Source organism: Pleurodeles waltl, chromosome 8 (genome assembly GCF_031143425.1).
Source record: "Pleurodeles waltl isolate 20211129_DDA chromosome 8, aPleWal1.hap1.20221129, whole genome shotgun sequence".
In the NCBI taxonomy this organism is placed as follows: Eukaryota; Metazoa; Chordata; class Amphibia; order Caudata; family Salamandridae; genus Pleurodeles; species Pleurodeles waltl.
In genome coordinates, this window is record NC_090447.1 from 370,374,408 (window position 1) to 370,387,456 (window position 13,049).

Here is a 13,049-nt window from a genome sequence, read left to right on the forward strand (position 1 = left end):
CCACTCTTTCCAATAAAAATTCCTTTAACTCATACCAGGATCAAATTGTACAAAGGGAAAACACAATATTCTGATTTTCACAGATGAGGGTTGACATGCAATATTATATCGGTATCCTCAATTCTGAGGTGTGAAACAAAGAATGGCGAAGTAAGTTGTAATTGTACCCCCCTTGTGGTCACTCTGTTTGCTATGTAAATTTTTGCCATGCTGAATAACCGACCTCTCAGAATGCGGATCTATAAAAATTAGACAATTTATCTATGTTTATTTATTTATTTTTAAACGGTGTTCTCTTTCTTGAGAATTACTTGAATGTGGAATCCTATAGAATGACGGTGTGATGGTCTATAGGCAATGTTTTAAAAAATCAGTGAAATAAAATGTGCTTGGTTTAAAGCATGTTTACTGTTGGTTAAGTATGTGTGAAATTTGCATTTCTGTAATTATGCTAACTTTTGGCAAAATAATGTAAAATTGAGCATACTTTTGAGACGTAATTCCGTCATTTTGCTATATAGTTTACAGTGAAATGCATCCCTGTGTTACTTTTTGAAGCAAGAACACATTTGCAGCTAAAAAAAGGCACCCAAAACAAACCACCGTGAACAACAGCCACACATATTATGTTGTTACTGTGTTTTGCAATATAACTGTGAAAGGCACATTGTGGTAAATGTTCATCAAGTGTGCCACGTAATATATGGAAGTGGCCTTACTGACATAATTTCGTGTAATGCAAAATTACCAAAAGTATGCAATTTACTCTGGCGTAATTTTCATTTCGCCCAGACTTACTCTTGGTAGAGGTTGCTATGACGTTAAAGGTTGGAGATTTTACTATCAAGAAAAAAATCGCTTTTGGACAGAGATTTATTTTACAATGTATGGTGCCTGTCGAGGCCCTAGTTGTGGGATGTACATGCCTCTTCATAATTGACAGCACACATCAGTCATGAAAAAAAGAAAATAATGCAGATCTCCTTTCGCCATTCGGTATGATTTTATGGAAAATATATTACTTATATTCAAATGATGATCAGGGATTTTAATAAAGTTGCTTCCGCGAATACCATTCTCATAAACAAAATAAAAATAAAAAAAAACATTAAACAGCTATAGTTTTGTGTGAATCTTGAATAGATGGGAAATTATGGTCTATTGTAAATTTGGTGGCTTGGAGGATCATGTATTTTTTGGACCATCTTCCTTTATGTTAGATTTATACCAGGGCTCTTGAGCTACGCTTATTATTAAAATCCACTAAACACAGAGGAAAAGCAATTATGAAACTCCAAATCATCCCATTTTTTTTGCAATTATTTAGCTAAGATAGCTGTCATGTGCATCTCTCCTAAGATCTCATCTGCAGTTTCTTGATTTAGCAAGGTCAATATTTATGGGCCCCTCAACAGTGTATGTGTGTGTGTGTGTGTGTGCGTACTGCCATAAAGTAATCAAACTTAACAAGAAGAACCCAAGAACAAGTCCACAAGTATGTCTTCTACAAATGGCATTCTATTTAGCACAAAAAAGGTCAAGTGAGACAATACATGAATTAAACAACAGTTCTAACCAATCTGTTATGATAGGACAAAGTCAAACAGGGACATATTTAGTGACGCAGTAGCGGCGCAAACCTTTCAACCATATCTACGAGGCCATGCAAAGCCACTTTCCCTGGCTTTGCATGGCCTCATAGATATGGAGTAGAGCAAGGCAGCGCAAATCGCTATGTTGTCTTAGCCTGTGTTAGTGAGGCATTCTCTCGGTGATGCGGCGGCTATTGATGCATTCCCAGATTTACAAGAACATGTAAACCTGGGGATGTGTCAAAACATTACGCCTCCGAAGGGAGGTGCAACAAAGAGAAATATTTTTATTTCTTCTCATTTTTTTCTCTTTCTATGTGTGATGCATTCTGCAAACACACATAGAAATAGCAAAAAACCTCCCAGGATTGTGTTTGTGCAGGAAGGTATCCCTTCCTGCACAAAAACAATCCTGCATGCAACGCAGACACCCTTGCATCATGAAGCAAGGGTGCCTGCATTGGCGTAGGGCAGCTCATTGTGCACCAGCACAGGGCGAAAGGACAAGAATGCACCATATACCTGAAACAAGGTGCATTCATGCCCTTTCCAAGTAAGGCAGTGCATTGCAGCAAAGTGACTTGCTGTGTTGCACCACTTTCCCGTAAATCTGGCCATATTTCTTGTCACATTTCACAAAGATTGCATGAAATTACGCATATGTTGCAAAATATAGTTTCCCACATGAAAATTTCCTGGAAGTGTAAACGTTGGTTGAAACAGTCTGCTAAGATAAAAATAATGCAAAAAATCTGTAATGCAATATATAAAAGACAATTTGGATATGTAACAAACATTTTGTGAAAGGAGTTAAAATGTATGTCCGACCTATCAATGTAATGAAAGAGTAGTAAAAGCCATTCTAATGAGTGATAGCAAAACACATTCAGTTTAACAGAATTAGATTTCAAACGAACCTCAATTATCAGTGTTATTGAACAACGAAAACCTTGTTACATAACAAAAGAAAGATAGCAATAGGCCCTGATACCTATAAGTAAGCAAAAAATGCACTGATTTGTGGAATAATATAAACATGCATGTTCAACTATATTTGATATAGACAATCACATGTTCCTCGTACATACATGTTCCACAAGGCCTTAAAAACATAGCTATTTTAGCAGTTGTGATTGCAATATGGCTTACTCTCTTGCTAATGCCGGGACGTGTCAAGGCATTTGCACGTTTTACAAATGGATATAGACAATAGAAATGTAGCGAACATTAACAATTGTAAGAAGCCAAGCATGTCAAAATCAACTGATGCATTTTACCTGAGGATAAAACATTGTGGCCTTCTTTCTTGGAAGAGCATATGGTAAGCTCTTTCTGAGCTGGCAAAGATGTGTGGTGGAAGAGAGGAGCATAGCTTTCCTGAACTGCACAAGTACAGCTGGGTAACCTGAATTTTGAAAGTAGATGTTTGCTTTTTTACAAACGATACTTTAGTCATTTTTACAGTACCATATTCCAACAAAGTAAAGCACACTACACATCTGGTTGAAAACAAATGCTCTATGACAGATTACGTTTAATGATTGTTGTTAGATCAACAGACAGCATAGATTCGAATGTTCAAAAACATTTTTCCAGGAGGTAGTAACAAATCATTTTCTAATAATTAAAAACTGTAATAACTTGATTTTATTGGCAATTAATATCACAGTTGCACCTTATTCTCAAGAGTTGACTTCAGTCAAACAATATCCAGGGTTCGATTTTAGTGAAAGAACAGGCGGAGTTACTTCTGTGTTATAATAATTCAGATTTGAATATGTAAGATGAACATCCATTTTTTGAGGGATAGAGAAGAGAGATGAGAATGTAATGCCTAGATTACTTACCAGGAATTACGTCACTCTGTTTCTCCATTCTTTATCACAGGCCTCAGTCACTCTCCCTGATCTCTTCTTGGACCCTCATTACGAGTTGGGATATTTCACTCCGAGTGAAAACTAAGTTATAAATCTAAGTGTCTGTTTCCTGAATCATCAGGTCTGAAATCTCCAGACCCAGTAATTCAGTGCCTGTCAAACTTGCTGCAGGACAGGGGCAGCACTCAGGAACATTGCCGGCTGCAAGGGGAGACGACAATGCTGCCCTTAGACTGAAACATTTCTGCCTCACCTACTCCCTCCAGTACTCCAACGGACACTTTCTAACTGCTCAAAGGAAGCAGAAAATGTCAGCAGGTTTTTCCTCTAAACTTGGGAAAACCTTTTTGGTTAAGTACCTGGAAAGTTCGGGTCAGAGCATTATTCCCCACTTCGAGGAAAAAACTCAATGGCTAGTTTGGTGTGGAGTTACCATCTGGTAAACTACATTCAAGCACCCTTATCTCTCCTCACACCAAAGTGCAGCCAACTAATAATATGGGGCCACATGTAGTAGCTTTTTGCACGTCGCAAACAGCAAATTTTGCTGTTTGCGACGTGCAAAAAGCACATCGTGATGCACAAACCCAATTTTGCGATTCAGTAACCTGGTTACCGAATCGCAAAACGGGTTTGCAACTAGCAATTAGGAAGGGATGTTCCCTTCCTAATTGCGACTCGCAGTGCAATGTATTATTGTTTTGTGACCACGAAAGCGGTCGCAAACCAGTCGCAGTTTGCACCCATTTCAAATGGGTGCTAACCCATTCGCAAAAGGGAAGGGGTCCCCATGGGACCCCTTCCCCGTTGTGAATGTCACTGTAGGACCACTGACTGCTCTGAAAAAATGAAACAAAAACGTTTCATTTTTTGTTTTTGTAATGCATCTCGTTTTCCTTTAAGGAAAACGGGTTGCATTACAAAAAAAAACTGCTTCCGAACCCCCTTCCGAATCGCAGATGATGTCAGGGACACCATCCTACATTTGGATTTGCAACTCGCAAATTGCGAGTCGCTTTTACTCGCAATTTGCGGATCGCAAATCCGAAATTTCGTACATGTGGCCCATGGTCTCTTACCTCAGCTTTGTATCTGGATAGTTGAGACAAAGAGATTTCATAGACAGTGCATCCTTTCTTGGGGTCTACTAAGGTGTGAGAAGGGATAAACATTATCAAGCTGTGTAACGGGCTGTATGGGCGGGGGGTTCTCAATGCTCAAGAGCAAACTAGGGCCCATATTTATACTTTTTTAGCACCAAATTTGCATAGTTTTTTGATGCAAAATCAGCACAAAGGTCCAAAATACAATTGTGTTTTGGAAGTTTGTGCTGTTTTTGCGTAAACAAATGACACAAATGCGGCGCTAAAAAAGTATAAATATGGGCCTAGGTTTGTGCCACATTGTCAGGTAGCAATCTTTCAGTGAAAAGCCCCCTGTCAGTTTACAGAGAGGCTACAGTGTGTTCCAGAAGAGAAGAAAAATAGATACAATTTACATTGGAGAAAAAAAGCTAGAAAATATGGAAAGGAAAGGAAAAGTGAGACACAGAGAACAAATGAAAAGAGAAAGAAAACAAAAATACGAGAAAAGGATGATATCCCGATACACTATTGATTTAGACATGTTAACGCAAATGCCTTAATTAGAAATTATTAATGAAAGTTTATGTATTTTGAATATTGAATTTAGTAGAAAATGAATAACATAGAAAAATAATGTGCACGTTTGAAATTGTGACCTCGGAGAATGGCCATCAGTATTTACGAATTGTACTAAAAGAGTGATTAATATACATGAAATATTGAAAATGCATTAGATTAATGTAGTAATATGTCATAACCCCTTCGCTGCCAGGCCTTTTCCCCCTCCTGTGCCTAGCCTTTTTTTGGCTATTTGGGGCAGTTCGCCTTTAGGCCCTCATAACTTTTTGTTCACATAAGCTACCCACGCCAAATTTACGTCCTTTTTTTCCAACATCCTAGGGATTCTAGAGGTACCCAGACTTTGTGGGTTCCCCAGAAGGAGGCCAAGAAATTAGCCAAAATACAGTGAAAAGTTCATTTTTTTCAAAAAAATGGGAAAAAGGGGCTGCAGAAGAAGGCTTGTGGTTTTTTCCCTTAAAATGGCATAAACAAAGTGTTTGCGGTGCTAAAATCACCAGCTTCCTACCTTTCAGGAACAGGCAGACTTGAATCAGAAAACCCAATTTTTCAACACAATTTAGCCATTTTACTGGGACATACCCCATTTTTACGATTTTTTGTTCTTTCAGCCTCCTTCCAGTCAGTGACAGAAATGGGCATGAAACCAATGCTGGATCCCAGAAACCGAAACATTTCTGAAAAGTAGACACAATTCTGAATTCAGTAATGGGTAATTTGTGTAGATCCTACAAGGGTTTCCTACAGAAAATAACAACTGAAAAAACAAAATATTGAAATTGAGGTGAAAAAATCTGCAATTTTTCTCTGCGTTTTACTCTGTAAATTTTTCCTGCAATGTCAGATTTTTTAAAGCAATATACCGTTACGTCTGCTGGACTCTTCTGGTTGCGGGGATATATAGGGCTTGTAGGGTCATCAAGAACTCTAGGTACCCAGAGCCAATAAATGACCTGCACCCTGCCTTGGGTTTTCATTCTATAACGGGTATACAGCAATTCATTTGCTGAAATATAAAGAGTAAAAAATAGCTATCAAGAAAACCTTTGTATTTCCAAAATGGGCACAAGATAAGGTGTTGAGGAGCAGTGGTTATTTGCACATCTCTGAATTCCGGGATGCCCATACTAGCATGTGAATTACAGGGCATTTCTCAAATAGACGTCTTTTTTACACACTCTCTTATATTTGGAAGGAAAAAATGTAGAGAAAGACAAGGGGCAATAACACTTGTTTTGCTATTCTATGTTCCCCCAAGTCTCCCGATAAAAATGATACCTCACTTGTGTGGGTAGGCCTAGCGCCTGCGACAGGAAATGCCCCAAAACACAACGTGGACACATCCCATTTTTTGACAGAAAACAGGGGTGTTTTTTGCAAAGTGCCTACCTGTAGATTTTGGCCTCTAGCTCAGCCGGCGCCTACCAAACCTGTGCATTTTTTAAAACTAGAGACCTAGGGGAATCCAAGATGGGGTGACTTGTGGGGCTCTGACCAGGTTCTGTTACCCAGAATCCTTTGCAAACCTCAAAATCTGGCTCAAAAAACACATTTTCCTCATATTTCGGTGACAGAAAGTTCTGGAATCTGAGAGGAGCCACAAATTTCCTTCCACCCAGCGTTCCGCCAAGTCTTCGGATAAAAAGTATACCTCACTTGTGTGGGTAGGCCTAGCGCCCGCGACACGAAATGCCCCAAAACACAACGTGGACACATCACATTTTTTCATAGAAAACAGTGCCTACCTGTGGATTTTGGCCTGTAGCTCAGCCGGCACCTGGGGAAACCTAGCAAACCAGCACATTTCTGAAAACTAGACACCTAGGGGAAACCAAGATGGGGTGTCTTGTGGGGCTCTGACCAGGATCTGTTACCCAGAATCCTTTGCAAACCTCAAAATTTGGCCAAAATAACACTTTTTCTTCTCATTTCGGTGACAGAAAGTTCTGGAATCTGAGAGGAGCCACAAATGTCCTTCCACCCAGCGTTCCCCAAAGTCTCCTGATAAAAATGGTACCTCACTTGTGTGGGTGGGCCTAGCGCCCACGAAAGGAAATGGGCCAAAACACAACGTGGACACATCACATTTTTTCACAGAAAACAGAGGTGTTTTTTGCAAAGTGCCTTCCTGTGGATTTTAGCCTCTAGCTCAGCCGGCCCCAGGGGGGGCAGAAATGGGCTAAAATAAATTTGACCCCCCACCCCACCCCCATCCCCGGGGAGTGACCCTTGCCTACGGGGTCGCTCTCCTTGCGTGGTGGTTCAAAAAAAAAGATCCCCAGTGCCTAGTGCCTAAATCCGGCCGATTTGCCCCCAAGGGGGGCAAAAATGGTCTAAATACAATGTGCCCCTCCAGGGGAGCGACCCTTGCCTAAGGGGATGCTCCCCATCTCTAAAAAAACAAACAAACAAAAAAAAAACTCAATTTTCTTTTAGCCCTGGCGCCTAGAGGTTTCTGCCCCCCGGGGGCAGATCGCCTAATAAGAATAGGCCGATCTGCTCCGGGGGGGACAGAAATGGCCTAAAATAAATTTGCTCCCTCAACCCCCCCCTGGGGAGCGACCCTTGCCTACGGGGTCGCTCCCCTTGCGTGACGGCGCAAAAACAAAAAAAAAGATCCCTGGTGCCTAGTGGTTTCTGCCCCCCTTGGGGGCAGATTGACCTAAAATCGTCCGATCTGCCCCCAAAGCGGGCAGAAATGGCCTAAATACAATTTGCCCCTCCAGGGGAGTGACCATTGCCTAAGGGGTTGCTCCCCATCTGTAAAACAACAACAAACAAAAATCCCCGGTGCCTAGTGGTTTCTGCCCCCCTTGGGGGCAGATCGGCCTAATTAAAATAGGCTGATCTGCCCCCCTGGGGGGCAGAAATCGCCTAAAATAAATTTGCCCCCCAGGGGAACGACCCTTGCCTAAGGGGTCGCTCCCCTTACGTGAAATTCACGGAAAAAAAACCTCTCTGGTGTCTAGTGGTTTCCGCCCCCCTTGGGGGCAGATTGGCGTCATAAAAATAGGGCAATCTGCCCCCAAGGGGGGCAGAAATGGCCTAAATATAATTTGCCCCTTATGGGAGCGACCCTTGCCTAAGGGGTCTCTCCCCACACCTAAAACAAAAAACTAAACAAAAACAAAAAAAAACAAAAAATTATCCCTGGTGCCTAGAGGTTTCTGCCCCCGGGGGGGCAGAAAAGGCCTCCCAAAAAATGCCCCCCCTGGGAGTGACCCTTGCCCAAGGGGTCGCTCCCTTATGTCAGTTACAAAAAGAAAAAAGAAAATCCCTGGTGTCTAGTGGGCGTTTTGACAGCCGGATTGCTTTCAATCGGCTGCCAAAACGCAGAGAGAGACTTCAAAGTGAAGGAAATACATTTCCTTCCATTGAAGCCTCTCTCGGCCTCCCCCACGTGATCGGAAGAGAAATGCAAAGCAATTCTCTTCCGATCGCGCTGGAAGCTGAGCTTCCAGCACAATGGGGGAGGCTCTGTGACAATCAGCACGCGCTCGCGCGCTGACGTCACAAGGGGGGGGTCGGGGGTGGAAGAGGAAGGGCTTCCCCTTCCATCCCTGACTTGGGGGGTGGCGGGGAACCCCAGAAAGGGAGCGCTAGCGCTCCCTCTGGGCTGTGTGCCCAGGACGTAATGGTTACGTCCTGGGCACAGCAGCACTGTGCCGCAGGACGTAACCATTACGTCCGCGTCACAGAAGGGGATAACTGAAAGATATAACCTATGTTTTGCAATAATTGTAGGCCTTAACTTAGCGAGTGTCTTGGCCTAGTCTTGCTAGGCCTCAGGCAGAAGCTGTATTCCTTAACTTTCAATGAAAAGTGCTGACAAAATGAACTAACCGTGAATTGCTCAGTGTTTAATAAAATTTGCTTAGCTGAAGCTTCCATGTGAACCGACGGACAGGAGATGATGGAATTCGAATTGTATCAATTGGTTTGTAATGTGCACTGGATGTACTTTCCCAGGACTTGAACAATGAAGACACTGACTGGAGAAGAAGATGCAACATTTTAATACCCGACGAACCGGATGAGGAGGACATCGCAAAGTGGATCAATCGACAAAATTAGAACTTTGAAATATTAGAATTCATAGATTTGATTTCCAGACTTTATTGGCTAAAGAAATAATGTACGATTAATTGACCAATTAGAATTTGGGGGATAGTCTGGGTGACTGATATGACAACGTGACAAAGGGAAAAGAGTTCAGATGCTACGGGAGCGAAACTGCGAGATTGTAGAGGTGATTCGAGATTCTGTTATTGGGCTCATACTCTGGGACTGAGAGCCTGATGTGATGCTGATTGACTGATGACCTGAGGACGAAGACTGACCCTGTTGCTGACCCATACCGGGGATAGGTAGATATGAAAATGTGACTGAATTATATTTTTGTGCCTTTTCTTTCTAGGTACCAACTGTGCTGTGTAAATAGTATTCCTAGCTAGATGTTTTCTAAATTCTTGTTCCAAATTGTTTGCATGAAGTTCCACATGCTGATGCGAATCTGGAGTAAATGAGGGTTCCTTACATGACGATTGACATATTACAGAGGTAAATAAATGGTTGACGGACTAATTTGCTGAACTCCATGACGAGAAATGACATATTGCCTTTGATTTTTTTGTTGACCTATGCTAACGGTTTGGAATGTACACTGATGCAAGTTTTGATTAGGTTATGTTTTTTGCGTCTTCTAATAGTTAATGCTGTTCTGGTTTGAATTAAATTGAATTTGAGTTAACCACATGACTTTGTATTGTAACTTATAAGGAAATCAAATCGTTAAAACGTATTCTGAGTTGTGGTTATTCATGGCTGAAAAGCCATTGGTGTATTGTTATTGTTTTTATTGATTACTGATTAATGTTTTGTCTAATGGTTTATTGAATTTTGTGCATTGACTATTGGGAAACATTGATCACATCATAGCTAAGATACTCCATGCAAATCAAAAGGTTCATCGACCTATACGCATCACCTTGTAAGTTTACTTAGTAAGGACTGACGCACTTGCAGTTTTTGGTAGCAGCTTGACGGTTAGTTTCCTTGGAAAACTATTTATGTGGTGACCGATGGTTATGGTGGTAGTTTACGATTGGTCAGTTATTCATCATTATTGAGATTTGGATTTTGTTTTTTGAAATGGCAATTGTAGCAAGAATGATGTCCCCTTAAGCCCAGAAATGACTTTCCCGGATCCTGGATCCTGCTAGTAGAGTTGGGTATGTTCTCGGCGTTCTAGTGATAGTGTGAGAGAGATAGGTTGTGCTTGCACAGTTTATGCAAAACGCAGGTGAATTATGATGTATGTGAGGGAAGATATGAAGTCTGCGTACTCCAGATTAAATAGGAGTTTGCGTACTCCGCAGTATGAGAGTAGGGAAGTCATTGAACTTCACAGGTGTGTGGTGCTTTGTGCTCAAAAAGTATCTACGTGGTTGTTGATGTACGGACCCTGCGTGGTGTAAGACTCCGGAGTATATTGACAAGTGTAGGAGACACTTCTTTATATATGTTGTAATCTGTCTGGTTTAGTAGGTTTATCGGGCGTGGTCAACAAGTCGATGTGTGTGAGTTAAAGTGGGCGAGAGAAAAATTTTGACTGAGATTTGGTGAGTCTTATGTGCACCAGGACAGACCCATTGATCAGTTGAGAGTAAAATTTGCGGGTTGAATTTTGCTTGTGAATCTGGGAGACCGAGAAAGAGGAATAGCTGCATGAGTGAAAGAGCCATCAGTGAAAATCAGTAAGGTCTCTGAAGCGATTGTGTTACCTTCCTCTAGTAAGCCAGCAGATTTGTTTTTGGGGTTTTGGATTGTGATTAGTGCTCGCAATATTTTGCATTAGTTGTGAGGTTCAGAGTTCTAGGAGGACGAGCCGCAAGACTTTGTCAGCCGCAGTATGTGTGAGTGTGACGTCATTAGAGCCATGCTGGGATAGGTTGATTAGTGAGAAGGGTCGCACACGGATTGGCTGATGCCTGTAAGAGGCAATTGGCTGAGAACACAGGTGAAGGGAATCTTGGGAGTAAAAGTCATTTGCTGATTTGATTTGAATACACAAAAGATAGAAAAGATAAAGTCTTTCAAAGCATTTAAGAGTGCCGTAAAGGGAGATACGTATATTAAAGCGACTGTGGGGGAGCCTACCCCACCGGAGCTCCCCCACCGGAAAATTCTCCGGCTTACATTGTGATGGACGAGCGAGGTGTCGCGCCATGTCTTTGGTTAAAGTAATGGTGCAAATTGACAGAGAAACAGGGAGTTTTAGCATTGCCTGAGCATGGAAAGTTTAATTTAAGAACTTTGGATCCATTGCGGGTGGCTTTGTGTGAAACAAGGCCCCTTCCGAGACAGGCACAGTTTGAGGCATTAGCAGTTTGGGAGCTGACAGCAAGACAACAGCAGGAAATAAAATTCCAAAAGAGAGTAAGAAAGGTAGAGAAGTCGCTAGCGGAAGCGAGATGGGATTGGGAACAGCAAAAGTGGAGAGCCGTGACATTGCAGGATGTTAAGTTGTTTCCTGTCATTACACAGGAAGATGAGACGGAAGGAAAGAAAGCGACTAGGAAAAGTAATAAGAGTTTGTCTGGAAGTAAAGAGGCGAGAAAGGCTACCATAGTATAGGAAGAATCAGATGATGAGGACCTTATTACTCAGATACTGAGGGACCGACCTCCACCATATGCTGTGCATGAGAGGGGTCCAAGTACTAGTTCTGATCCAACTGCCCCAGCACAGGCAATGGGGACAGTGAGTCCAGTACAGGTTGACAATGGACAGGCACAAGGTGTGGTACAAGGTAATAATAACATGTTAACTGCTTCTGTGGTCCAGGCACAGTTGCATCTGCCACCGAAATTGAGAATTTATCCTGAAGTGCCCATTCTTGAGACAACTTCGAACTTAGTGGTGCCCACGGAGCAAGTTGTTCCGAGACCATTGCTGGTCCAGACTGGGCCAACTCCAATAATGATGACCCAGGCACAGCCACAGGGTATGCCAAGGTTTACACCAATGACAGGGACACAGTCAGATTTGACTATGGTAATGAATCAGAGTATGGGAGCAACTCTTCCACAGAATGCAGGTGCTAGAGCAGCCCCAGATGCAATATCGCTGCTGATTACTGAGATGTCACAGAGCTTTGTGAGGAGGGGGATGTGAGAGCATGTGCAGGTGGCCTCTTCCATGGGTCAGACCTTTGACGGATCGAGGTCACTAATGGATCTCAGTCCACTTGTTGCACTAAATGGTCCTAGTGTAAGTCAGAGCTTAAAGCTCTTGACACCACAACCTCCATGTGCATTTGTACAGCAGGTGCCATCACTAAATGTGAGTAACATTACGTTACAGCGATTGACAGCACAGCAGCTGAATGAGTGGTTTGACAGTCTGAACAGACCACAGAATGTGTCCAAGAGTTAAGAGCAGATTGATCGTGTTAGGTTGAGTATGTAAATAACTGAACTAGTCGAAGGATAAAGGGGGGTGAATAGGTTAGAATCCTATACGGAAGAGGAGCTAAGATACTTATGTCCAAGAATCACAAGAGAATTGGGAAAGATACATCAGAGATTGTCAGACTTAGCAGAAAAACATGACATAGAAATAGGGAAAACAAAGCATTTGAAAAGGAGCTACAGGTTAGATTTTGAGGCAAAGGATTTTGAACATGAGGTCAGCCAGAATGAAAGCGCATCTTAAAGAATTTTTGCAGAGTGCCCAAATTTGGGGAGCATTAGAAAAGTGGGAAGGCAGATGGGTGAGGAAGAAGGATAAACAGAAACAAGATTCACAAGAAGGGTCTAAAGGTGCACAGAAAGACAAGGATTTGTTGAAAATTTTACCAATGAGGGAGATTCCAGGAGGGCAGTTTGTTTATGTTCCTTGGCACAGGAGTGATA

At 42.1% G+C, this 13,049-nt stretch overlaps 1 protein-coding gene across 1 annotated transcript in view; it reads right to left on the reverse strand.

The window, feature by feature from the left end:
• Positions 1–13,049, reverse strand: part of MYO16 (myosin XVI) — a 2,485,855-nt gene that overhangs the window by 1,497,955 nt on the left and 974,851 nt on the right. Inside the window, exon 13 of the mRNA XM_069204246.1 lies at positions 2,870–2,997. Within this exon, the coding sequence (XP_069060347.1) occupies positions 2,870–2,997 (128 nt within the window). The remainder of the gene's footprint in view (positions 1–2,869; positions 2,998–13,049) is intronic.